The 13537-nt window shown below is 41.2% G+C and overlaps 1 protein-coding gene across 3 annotated transcripts in view; it reads right to left on the bottom strand.

The window, feature by feature from the left end:
* The window catches only part of LOC128652886 (nectin-1), a 478741-nt gene that overhangs the window by 78193 nt on the left and 387011 nt on the right, over window positions 1-13537 (bottom strand). For 2 of the 3 annotated variants that reach the window (XM_053705871.1, XM_053705873.1), the window contains exon 6: window positions 3799-3901. In XM_053705871.1, the coding sequence (XP_053561846.1) occupies window positions 3799-3901 (103 nt within the window). Of the gene's footprint in view, window positions 1-3621; window positions 3731-3798; window positions 3902-13537 lie in introns of those variants that run through there. The other variant, XM_053705870.1, reaches the window with a different exon arrangement.

Here is a 13537-nt window from a genome sequence, read left to right as displayed (position 1 = left end):
ATGTCCGCCACCCTCTTGGGTATCGGAAAGGCATCAGCGTGCACAGGGACCTCAAGGAATTTGTCCATTTTGCACAATTTCTCTGGAATCACCAAAGAGTCACAATCGTCAAGAGTAGTTAGCACCTCCTTAAGCAGGGCGCGGAGATGTTCTAACTTAAATTTAAACGCCACAATATCAGGTTCTGCCTGCTGAGAAACTTTTCCTGAATCAGAAATTTCTCCCTCAGACAGACCCTCCCTCACTGCCAATTCAGACTGGTGTGAGGGTATAACAGATAAATTATCGTCAGCGCTCACTTGCTCATCCTCTGTATTTAAAACTGAGCAATCACGCTTTCTGGGAAATGCTGGCAGTTTGGATAAAAGATTTGCTATAGAATTATCCATTACTGCAGTTAATTGCTGCATAGTAACAAGCATTGGCTAGATGTACTAGGTGTCGCCTGCGCGGGCATAACTGGTGTTGACACAGAAAAAGAGGATGATGAACTATCCCCACTACCTTCATTTGAAGAATCATCTTGGGCAACCTTATTAAATGTGACAGTACTGTCCTTACTTTGTTTGGACGCCAAGGCACAATTTTCACATACATTTAAAGGGGGAACCACCTTGGCCTCCATACACATAGAACATATGCTATCTGAAGGTATAGACATGTTAGACAGACTTAGGCAGCCTATTAATGCAATAAAACCGTTACTGTCTCTTTAAATAATAAAAAGAGTACACTTTATTTCTGAATGTTTGAAAAACTATGAAGGAAATATCCGATCTTTACAAAATTTGCACCCTAGTGTCTTAATGCTTTGAAAGTATTGCACACCAAATTACCAGTTTAAACCCACTACAGTCCCTGTCACAGCCTTTGCTGCGGCTTTACCTTCCTTGGGGGTTATTCACCACAGAAATAAGCCTTCTTGAAATCGTTTTTATGGCCACAGGACCCTCTCACATGAAGCTGCATGCACTGCTTCCAGAAGTAACTGCGCAACTGAGGCGCGAAAATGAGGCCTCCTCCCTCTGCATACCAGAGTGAAGGGGCCTTCCTGACTAGATTAGGTGTCTAAACAACTGCCAGGCGTAATAAAAACGTTCCCAAAAGTGTTTTCAAGTCACAAAACACTCCAAAAGTCATATAAATATTATATAAATCAATCGATTTAGCCCACAATAGTGTCAACCAGTATATAGCCCATTTATAAGCCTTCATTCTGTTATAAGTCTAAGAAAATGGCTTACCGATCCCATAAGGGAAAATGACAGTCTTCTAGCATTACTATGTCTTGTTAGAAAAGAGACTAGTCATTCCTGGAGCAGAAAAGTCTGCAAACTGTTCCCCCCAACTGAAGTTCTCTGGTTTCAACAGTCCTGCGTGGGAACAGCAATGGATTTTAGTTACTGTTGCTAAAATCATACTCCTCTTTTAACAGAACTCTTCATCACTTTCTGTTGTAGAGTAAATAGTACAAACCGGCAATATTTTAAAATAACAAACTCTTGAAATAAAAACTACAACTAACACCACATACTCTTTACCATCCCCGTGGAGATGCTACTTGTTCAGAGCGGCAAAGAGAATGACTGGGGGGCGAAGCCAGAGGGGGAGCTATATGGGCAGCTTTTGCTGTGCTCTCTTTGCCATTTCCTGTTAGGGAAGAGAATATTCCCACAAGTAAGGATGAAGCCGTGGACCGGACACACCAATGTAGGAGAAATGAGATGCTCTTTCTATCCCATTAAAGTGCCGTAGTACTCAAACATTTTCCATCATGTATATGAAAGAGCAGTAGTTAAATCTATTATTTTTTGTGCTCGTTTTTTAAAAATACTATTAAAACTGGGGCACTTTCATTGATTAAAATTTACATTGAAGCGGTTTTTTTTAATACTTTTTTTAGGAAACCCAGACCGGCGATCCTCTGCCCGCAGCTCCTCTGTACTTAGCACCGCAATGACGAAATCGGCTTCCTCCAATCATGGCGAGCACCAAGGCGTTCAGCTGGTGAGGCCACGCAATGATTGGAGGAAGCCTGTTTTGTCATCGATATGCTAAGTACAGCAGGAGAAGCGGGTGGGGGGATAGCCGGTCTGGTTTTTCTAAAGAAAAAGGTATTTTAAAAAAGATGCTTCAATGTAAAGTTCAATGAATTAAAGTGCCCCTGTTTTTAATAGTATTTTTAAAAACCGGGCACTTATTCAAACAAATTTACATTCACTTTAAGTAAAAGCTGTTTAAAGGGACATTAAGCCTAAAATTTTTCTTTCATTATTCAGATAGAGAATACAATTTTAAACAACAATTCAATTTACTTCCATTATTTAATTTGCTTTATTTTTCAGATAGCCTTTTGTTGAAGAAATAGCAAATATTAATGCACATGGGTGAGCCAATAACGAGGCATCTATGTGCATCCACCAATCAGCAGCTACTGAGCCTATCTAGATATTCTTTCCAGCAAAGGATATCAAGAGAATGAAGAAAATTTGATCATAGAAGTAAATAAGAAAGTTGTTTAAAATGGCAGGCTCTTTCTAAATCATGAAAGCAAAAATTTGGGTTTCATGACCCTTTATATTTAAAGTGAACCTTACAGGAATGCATAATTGTGTATAGCTAAATCCTTGAACTCAACTACTTTGATAAGGACAGTTCACACAGAAAAGGGTTTTTTCATTTTAGCAGATGGATACCAATTTAAAAAACAAATTACTATAATATATTATGAAACTAGATGTTGGATGGAACGGTGGGCATTTTATAGTATTGTCTCTTTTTAAAGAATGTCAATGATTTACACAAGGTAGGTAGTGTCACTGGGAAATCCTTATAATTGCTTAAAGGGAGATCAATCGCCATGTAAAATGGAAACTTAAACAACATTGCAATAAATATACTTTGTTTATTTAATTTGCTGGCTATTCTGTAAAACACCCCTGAAAACTGTGCTTATTTGACTTCCAGAGAGGGTGGATTGCCTCCATCACAGTATGGGGAAATTAACCTGAGCAATGATTGTTTAGCAGAGACCACATGCTTATTTACATCTGTCCCTAACTGGCCACAGCAAATATACCGGGAACATGAGAGATGCAACTTGTTTCAAAAGGGGAGTCTTTCAAATAAGGAGTCTTTTGCCCCTGTAAAATGCAGGTTATCACTGAAAAACAGCAATAACCTACAACATTTGCAGTGTTGGGGGTCCCCATTATCCAGATATAAAATGACAACATATGAGGAATAGATGAGCATAAAGGTTATCATGTACATTTAAGAGGTTAAAGAAAGTTTCAGTACAACCATACTAAAATCAGTGCAATTAAATTGATAAATGTCATGCAATATCGATTTGGATATAAATAAATAATAAAGGGGCTATTTATGAACAATTTGATAGACTCCAGCAGGCTAAAGAATTGAAGGTTTTCCACTGCTCCTGAGAGGGTACAGTACACTGCATGGAATTTAGAACTCTGAACTTCCTACATGCTGCACAGTGGTTTGTTGATATGTGCAGAAGCTCATTTATATTTGTTTGTAACTGGCTTCAGCAAAGGCTTTTCAAGGTGTGTATCCCTAAACTGCAAAACAACAACAATTTTGCTAACAAAATAACAGTTTTAAAAGCTATTAAAACATTTTATTTGTATACATATATTTTTCAGATACATATATTAAAATGACTTTAATTTCCATCTTCCATTTGTAAACACATTGGACTACTTTCCTGGAATAAAAAAAAAATGATAAAATGATTACTAAATATAACAAGAAGCTTAGCGTCAGAATACATACCTCTGTTTATTTCTCACATAAACGAATGCTGTTACTGCAATAGCAAGTATAATAATAATGATCAATGATACAAGGAGCCCAACATGACAAGATGGATTAGATCCTGAAAAAGAAATGTAAAAACAATCACATATTGGCCATATAATGTATTGCTTCAGTGCAAAAAATTTATTTTATTATTTATTTGCTGGCATTCTGTAATTATGGGGTCGATTCCAGTCTATCAACGATTTGCTCCCAAAATGGATTTTAGTTTTCCGACTGAATTGGTCATTGAATTTTTTGGGTAATCACAATGGAAAATTGATTTGTTTGTTAAGAACCTGTTCTCGAAACATAAATTGTGAGGTCACTATAAAATGACTGATACAATAGAACATTCACACCTCTTAAGGTTACAGTAATGGTCTATTTATGTTACCCAGTTGTTCACTGTGCAAAGGGAAATACTCATTTACATGTGTGACAACAACCTATTGTAATCCAAATCCATTTTCAACACTCATTAACCATATGAATGTCATACAACTCTTGGAATGATGGGAATACTTCAATAGCCACTTCAGGACCCAAACATCTACAAATGTATTTTTCATTTTTTGTCACTAACAGTACTAACATCTTCAAAACCTTGTTTTAAAATGAGATTATGCAATGGCAGCTTTCATAGACACTTATTGTAATCTGATTCCATCAGCACCACTGTTAAAGTACCTGAATGCATCTTGTATGCTAGCATAATGGGCAGACTATGCACCATATCGCTATATGGTCACTTTTAAACTTTGACAAGTATAATTATTTCTATTGCTTCCATTCTGGTGTGATCTGAAAACAAGATGGAGGCTACGGGTTTCTATTGAAAGGACTTATATTTTGCTATACTGGATTTTAACATAACTGAAACTGAAAAGCGTGAATCCGCTGCAACATTGTATCTACATAGGAGACCCGTAAGCGAGAAAGCAACTTCGTCACCAGGGGGTGTTATAGGGGGTGCATGTCCATGCATGCTAAGACCAAACATGGTCCCAAGACTGTGTGTCTCAAAATGCTTGCGCCTAAATTATTAAACTCACAGTTACTAAAGTGCATTCCAATTCACAAGCACAGTAATGTAGGCACAAGCACTTTGAAACACTCTTGTGACTATAAAAAAACAATACTTGTCAAAGTTTAAAAGTGATCGTAAAGCAATAGAAAAATGATGCACAGTCTGTCCAGCATGCCAACATACAAGATGCATTCAGATGGTTTAACAGTCGTTTGGATGTAAACAAATTACAATTGGTTCCTATGAAACCCACAATTGTGCAATCCCGTTTTAAAAAATTGTTTTGAAGATGCTAGTACTATTAATGACAATCATGATAGTGCGAGTGTGACTTAAAATCAATTATTAAAATGGAAAATTAAAACACACCATTTGTAGATATTGGAGTTCTGATATGACTTTTCCTGCAGATTCCCTAACCTGTACAGGCTATCACGTACTCAACACATATACATACTGTATGTATATATATATCTATACATATGTAAATGTGTGCCCTGTCCATTGCATACCGCCTCTGCAATAAATGGAGCTTTAATCAATTAATACCATGTATGTCAATAGACCTCTACAATGTATCCTGTGTTTTAGAGTGTTTTACACATGTAACAGACTGTTTGTAAATAACCGTTAAATAGTTGCAAAGATGCCCAAAATGCCCTTTTGAGGGTTTATCAAGTGTCTAGAGGTGTTGAATTTGAAAAGTCTTAACTGGCTTTGAAAATGTGTTGAAAATGGATTGTGAAATAGGACTTTTAGAAAGGGTCCCAAAACATGTTTTCAAGTGTGGGAAAGAGATGAAAAATGCACTATTGCTATTGTGTTGATTTGAAAAGTAGCCTTCTTGGCCATAAAAAGAACCAAAAAGTCAGCAGCCGATAAATTGTGTGAGGTTTATATAGATAGGAAAAATAAATTAACAAAGTGCTGTATTGGATCTTTCCAATAATGACTAAATGCCAGCAATTTTATGTAACTTTGTTATTCATTCTGACGACCTAATTAGTAAAAGAGCCATTCTACCGAACATTAAATCTGCTAAAAGTAAATTTTTTGTGTGCGTTGGGTTGCACTCTTATAAAATGAAGGTAAACTGTTTTCGCTTGCGTGTTAACACGACGCACGTAAAAAGTCGTACTTACAATATTACGTGTGCAATAAACTATTCCCCATAGAAGTCAAGGGAACAAAAAAAAAAAAATTATTATGCTTACAAGATAAATTCCTTTCCCTCCGGATAGGGAGATCCACGGCTTCATTCCTTACTGTTGGGAAATACAACACCTGGCCACCAGGAGGAGCCAAAAACACCCCAGCCAAAGGTTTACATATCCCTCACACTTCCTCATTACCCCAGTCATTCTGCAGAGGGAACAAGGAAAAGTAGGAGAAACATTAGGGTATAAATGGTGCCAGAAGAATAAAACAAATACAGTAATAGGGGACTGCCCATAAACAATAAAAAATGTGCGGGGGCCGTGGACTCTCCCTATCCGGAAGGAAAGGAATTTATCTGGTAAGCATAAATTATGTTTTTCTTCCTAAGATAGGGAGAGTCCACGGCTTCATTCCTTACTGTTGGGGAAATTATCCAAAAGCTCCAGAGGACACTGAATGAATAACAGGAGGGAACAAAAAGGAAGAGGCGGACAATATTCTGAGGACACCACAAGCTGCAAAACTTTTCTCCTGAATGCTGCTTCAGCCGAAGCAAAAATATCAAACTTGTAAAATTTGGAAAAAGTATGTTAGAAGGACCAGGTTGCCGCCTTACAAATCTGATCCAGAGGCCTCGTTCTTAAAGGCCCAAGAAAAAGCCACTGCTCTAGTGGAATGAGCCGTTATCCTCTCAGAAGGACGATGTTCTGCTGTCTTGTAAGCTAAGCGGATGACACTCCCAAAAAGATAGGAAAGTCGAAGTAGCCTTCTGCCCCTTACGCTTCCCCAAACAGACAACAAAGAGGAAGATTGTTTAAACTCCTTAGTAGCCTGAAGATAGAACTTCAAGGTGTGAACCACATCCAAATTGTGAAGTAAGCGTTCCTTCGATGAAGAAGGATTAGGACTCAAGGAAGGAATCACAATCTCCTGATTGATGTTGTAATCTGACACAACCTTAGGAAAAAAAACTAATTTAGTATGTAAAACTGCCTTATCTGCATGAAAAATCAGATAAGGGGACTCACATTTCAAAGCAGAGATCTCAAAAACTAAACTCAGAAATAAAAAGAGAACCTTCCAAGATAACAATTTAATGTCAACGGAATGCAGAGGCTCAAACTAAACCTGTTGCAAAACCCGAAGAACAAGATTTAGGCTCCAAGGAGGAACCCTAGATCTAAACACAGCTCTAATCCTAATCAGAGCCTTAACAAAGGACTGCACGTCTGGAAGTTCAGCCAGTCTCTTGTGCAATAAAACCGACAGGGCCAAAATCTGTCCCCTCAGGGAACTAGCAGAAAGGACCTTCTCCAGCCCATCCTGGAGAAAAGATAAGATCCTGGCATCTGTGGGCCTTCGTCCACTCCAGAATCTGAGATACTTCCTCTATCGCCAAGGAACTTCTCATTCCCTCCTGATGCTTGATGTAAGCCACTAAGATTATATTGTCTGATTGGAATCTGATAAAACTGGGAGGAACCCAGAAGTGGCCAAGCCTTCAAGGCCTTGAAGACTGCCCGTAGTTCCAAAATATTGATTGGGAGGGAGGACTTCTCCTGAGTCCACAACCCTTGTGCCTTCCTGGCACAACAAACAGCTCCCCATCTAGATAGACGCGTCTGTAGTCACAATCTCCCAGGATGGTCTTAAGAAGCATGTCCCTTGGGACAGATGATCTGGACAGAGCCACCAAGAGAGCGATTCTCTCGACCGGCTGTCTAATACAATCTGTTGAGACAGATCTAAATGATCGCCGTTCCACTGCCTCAGCATGCACAGTTGTAAAGGTCTGAGATGGAACCTGGCAAAAGGAATAATGTCCATGCAGGACACCATGAGACCAATCACCTTCATACACTAAGCCACAGAGGGACTCAAGGAGGTCCGGAGGGCAAGACTTGCCGAAGTTAGTTTGCAAAGTCTCTGGTCTATTAGGAATATCCTCATGGATATGGAATCTATTATAGTATCCAGGAATTCCACTCTGGTACTTAGGATAAGAGAACTCTTTTCCAAGTTTATCTTCCATCCATGTGATCAAGGAAGACTGAGAAGGGACTCTGAGAATTAATTCGCAAGACAAAAGGATGGTGCTTGCCACAGAATATCATCCGATTATGGGGCTAATGCAATACCCTGAGTTCTGGCAACGGATAGAAAAGCCCCCAGAACTTTCTTAAAGATTCTTGGAGCAGTAGCTAGACCAAACGGAAGGGCAATGAACTGGAAGTGCTGGTCCAGGAATGCAAACCTGAGGAACTGAAAGTGTCTTCAGGTCTATAGTGGTCATAAACTGGCCTTCCTGAATTAAAGGAAGGATGGACCTTATCGTCTCCATCTTGAAGAAAGGGACAATGAGAAATTAGTTTAGGCACTTTAGGTCCAGAATTGGGCGGAAAGTTCCCTCCTTCTTTGGGACCAAGAAAATGTTTGAATAAAACCCCAAACCTCTTTCTTCGATAGGCACCGGGACAACAACTCCTGAGGATAGATCCCACACGCACCCTAGAAAGGCATCCCTCTTTTCTGGTCTGCTAGACAGTTTCGAGAAGGAATCTGTCCCTTGGCAGATGAGATTTGAAGCCTATCTTGTATCCCTGAGATACCACCTCCAGGACCCACGGATCCTGAACGTCCTTGAACCAGGTGTCTGAAAAAAGAGACAGTCTGCCCCTACATGATCCAATCCCGGATCAGGGGCCACCCCTTCATGCCGATTTGTTTTCGGAGGACTTCTTATTCTGCTTGAATTTATTCCAGGACTGAGTCGGTTTCCAAATACTCTTGGGTTGCTCGGGCTTGGAGGAGGATTGTTGTCGTTGGGATTTGTCAGAACGAAAAAAACGAAAATTAGAAGATTGTCATCCCTTAGACTTGTTGTTCTTATCTTGCGGTAGGAAGGCACCCTTGCATCCAGTTACCGTAGAAATAATGGAGTCCAGGCCTGGACCAAATAAAATCTTTGCCTTGAAGGAAGAAAAAACATAATTTATGCTTACCTGATAAATTTATTTCTCTTGTGGTGTATCCAGTCCACGGATCATCCATTACTTGTGGGATATTCTCCTTCCCAACAGGAAGTTGCAAGAGAGCTGCTATATAGCTCCTCCCCTCACTGCCATATCCAGTCATTCGACCGAAACAAGCCGAGAAAGGAGAAACCATAGGGTGCAGTGGTGACTGTAGTTTAATTAAAATTTAGACCTGCCTGAAAAGGACAAGGCGGGCCGTGGACTGGATACACCACAAGAGAAATAAATTTATCAGGTAAGCATAAATTATGTTTTCTCTTGTTAAGTGTATCCAGTCCACGGATCATCCATTACTTGTGGGATACCAATACCAAAGCTAAAGTACACGGATGATGGGAGGGACAAGGCAGGAACTTAAACGGAAGGAACCACTGTCTGTAGAACCTTTCTCCCAAAAATAGCCTCCGAAGAAGCAAAAGTATCAAATTTGGAAAATTTGGAAAAAGTATGAAGGGAAGACCAAATTGCAGCCTTGCAAATCTGTTCAACAGAGGCCTCATTTTTAAAGGCCCAGGTGGAAGCCACAGCTCTAGTAGAATGAGCTGTTATCCTTTCAGGAGGCTAAACGGATTATACTCCGAAGCCAAAAAGAAAGAGAGGTTGCCGAGGCCTTCTGACCTCTCCTCTGTCCAGAGTAAACAACAAACAGGTTAGATGTTTGGCGAAAATCTTTAGTAGCCTGTAAGTAAAACTTCAAGGCACGGACTACGTCTAGATTATGCAAAAGACGTTCCTTCTTTGAAGAAGAATTAGGACATAATGATGGAACAACAATCTCTTGATTGATATTCTTGTTAGAAACCACCTTAGGTAAAAACCCAGGTTTTGTACGCAGAATAACTTTATCTGAATGAAAGATCAGATAAGGAGAATAACAATGTAAGGCAGATAACTCCAAGACTCTTCGAGCCATCAGAAAAAGAACTTTCCATGAAAGAAGTTTGATATCAATAGAATGAAGGGGTTCAAACGGAACCCCTTGAAGAACTTTAAGAACCAAGTTTAAGCTCCATGGAGGAGCAACAGGTTTAAACACAGGCTTAATTCTAACTAAAGCCTGACAAAATGCCTAAACGTCTGGAACTTCTGCCAGACGCTTGTGTAAAAGAATAGACAGAGCAAAAATCTGTCCCTTTAAAGAACTAGCTGATAATCCTTTGTCCAAACCCTCTTGGAGGAAGGACAATATCCTAGGAATCCTAACCCTACTCCATGAGTAATTCTTGGATTCACCCCAATGAAGATACTTACGCCATATGTTGTGGTAAATTTTTTTGGTGACAGGCTTTCGTGCCTGTATTAAGGTATCAATTACTGACTCGGAGTAGCCACGCTTTGATAGGATCAAGCGGTCAATCTCCATGCAGTCAGTCTCAGAGAAAGTAGATTCGGATGATTGAAAGGACCTTGTATTAGAAGGTCTTGTCTCAGAGGCAGAGTCCATGGTGGAAAGGATGACATGTCCACTAGGTCTGCATACCAGGTCCTGCGTGGCCACGCAGGCGCTATCAATATCACCGATGCTCTTTCCTGTTTGATTTTGGCAATCAGACGAGGGAGCAGAGGAAACGGTGGAAACACATAAGCCAGGTTGAAGAACCAAGGTGCTGCTAGAGAATCTATCAGTGCCGCTTCTGGGTCCCTGGACCTGGATCCGTAACAAGGAAGCTTGGCGTTCTGGCGAGACGCCATGAGATCCAATTATGGTTTGCCCCAACGGAGAACCAATTGAGCAAACACCTCCGGATGGAGTTCCCATTCCCCTGGATGAAAAGTCGGACAACTTAGAAAATCAGCCTCCCAGTTCTCTACACCTGGGATATGGATCGCTGACAGGTGGCAAGAGTGAGTCTCTGCCCAGCGAATTATCTTGGAGACTTCTGACATCGCTAGGGAACTCCTGGTTCCCCCTTGATGGTTGATGTAAGCCACAGTCGTGATGTTGTCCGACTGAAATCTGATGAACCTCAGTGTTGCTAGCTGAGGCCAAGCCAGAAGAGCATTGAATATTGCTCTTAACTCCAGACTATTTATTGGGAGGAGTTTCTCCTCCTGAGTCCATGAACCCTGAGCCTTCAGGGAGTTCCAGACTGCACCCCAACCTAGAAGGCTGGCATCTGTTGTTACAATTGTCCAATCTGGTCTGCGAAAGGTCATACCCTTGGACAGATGGGCCCGAGATAACCACCAGAGAAGAGAATCTCTGGTTTCCTGATCCAGATTTAGTAGAGGGGACAAATCTGTGTAATCCCCATTCCACTGACTGAGCATGCATAATTGCAGCGGTCTGAGATGCAGGCGCGCGAATGGCACTATGTCCATCGCCGCTACCATTAAGCCGATTACTTCCATGCACTGAGCCACCGTGGGGTGCGGAATGGAGTGAAGAACACGGCAAGCATTTAGAAGTTTTGATAACCTGGACTCCGTCAGGTAAATTTTCATTTCTACAGAATCTATTAGAGTCCCTAGGAAGGAAACCCTCGTGAGAGGAGATAGAGAACTCTTTTCTTTGTTCACTTTCCACCCATGCGACCTCAGGAATGCCAGAACTATCTCTGTATGAGATTTGGCAATTTGAAAGCTTGATGCCTGTATCAGGATATCGTCCAGGTAAGGAGCCACCGCTATGCCTTGTGGTCTTAGGACCGCCAGAAGTGAGCCCAGAACCTTTGTAAAAATTCTTGGGGCTGTAGCCAACCCGAATGGAAGAGCTACAAATTGGTAATGCCTGTCTAGAAAGGCAAACCTCAGGAACTGATGATGATTCTTGTGAATCAGAATGTGAAGCTAGGCATCCTTTAAGTCCACTGTGGTCATGTACTGACCCTCTTGGATCATGGGTAAAATGGTTCGAATAGTTTCCATCTTGAATGACGGAACTCTGAGGAATTTGTTTAGGATCTTTAAATCCAAAATTGGTCTGAAGGTTCCCTCTTTTTTGGGAACCACAAACAGATTTGAATAAAACCCTTGTCCTTGTTCCGTCCGCGGAACTGGATGGATCACACCCATTACAAGGAGATCTTGTACGCAGCTTAGGAATGCCTCTTTCTTTATCTGGTTTGCAGATAATCTTGAAAGGTGAAATCTCCCTTGTGGAGGAGAAGCTTTGAAGTCCAGAAGATATCCCTGAGATATGATCTCCAACGCCCAGGGATCCTGAACATCTCTTGCCCATGCCTGGGCGAAGAGAGAGAGTCTGCCCCCTACTAGATCCGTTGTCGGATAGGGGGCCGCTCCTTCATGCTGTCTTAGAGGCAGCAGCAGGCTTTCTGGCCTGCTTGCCCTTGTTCCAGGACTGGTTAGGTTTCCAGGCCTGTTTGGATTGAGCAAAAGTTCTCTCTTGTTTTGAAGCAGAGGAAGTTGATGCTGCACCTGCCTTGAAATTTCGAAAGGCACGAAAATTAGACCGTTTGGCCTTTGATTTGGAAATGTCCTGAGGAAGGGTATGACCCTTACCTCCAGTAATGTCAGCAATACTTTCTTTCAAACCAGGCCCGAATAAGGTCTGCCCCTTGAAAGGAATGTTGAGTAATTTAGACTTTGAAGTCACATCAGCTGACCAGGATTTGAGCCATAGCGCCCTACGTGCCTGGATGGCGAATCCGGAATTCTTAGCCGTTAGTTTAGTCAAATGAACAATGGCATCAGAAACAAATGAGTTAGCTAGCTTAAGAGTTCTAAGCTTGTCAACAATTTCAGTCAATGGAGCTGTATGGATGGCCTCTTCCAGGGCCTCAAACCAGAATGCCGCCGCAGCAGTGACAGGCGCAATTCATGCAAGGGGCTGTAAAATAAAACCTTGTTGAATAAACATTTTCTTAAGGTAACCCTCTAATTTTTTATCCATTGGATCTGAAAAAGCACAACTGTCCTCAACCGGGATAGTGGTACGCTTTGCTAAAGTAGAAACTGCTCCCTCCACCTTAGGGACAGTCTGCCATAAGTCCCGTGTAGTGGCATCTATTGGAAACATTTTTCTAAATATAGGAGGTGGGGAAAAGGGCACACCGGGCCTATCCCACTCCTTACTAATAATTTCTGTAAGCCTTTTAGGTATTGGAAAAACATCAGTACTCACCGGCACTGCATAGTATTTATCCAGCCTACACAATTACTCTGGCACTGCAATTGTGTCACAGTCATTCAGAGCAGCTAATACCTCCCTAAGCAATACACGGAGGTTCTCAAGTTTAAATTTAAAATTAGAAATCTCTGAATCAGGTCTCCCCGATTCAGAGACGTCACCCACAGACTGAAGCTCTCAGTCCTCAGGTTCTGCATATTGTGACGCAGTATCAGACATGGCTCTTACAGCATCTACACGATCTGTATCTCGTCTAACTCCAGAGCTATCGCGCTTGCCTCTCAATTCAGGCAATCTGGATAATACCTCTGACAGGGTATTATTCATGATTGCAGCCATATCCTGCAAAGTAATCGCTATGGGCGTCCCTGATGTACTTGGCGCCATATTAGCGTGCGTCCC

The sequence above is a fragment of the Bombina bombina genome, chromosome 3, assembly GCF_027579735.1.
Source record: "Bombina bombina isolate aBomBom1 chromosome 3, aBomBom1.pri, whole genome shotgun sequence".
NCBI classification, from domain to species: domain Eukaryota; kingdom Metazoa; phylum Chordata; class Amphibia; order Anura; family Bombinatoridae; genus Bombina; species Bombina bombina.
Note: the sequence above shows the minus strand (reverse complement) of the source record. Positions and strands in the feature narration are given on the sequence as shown.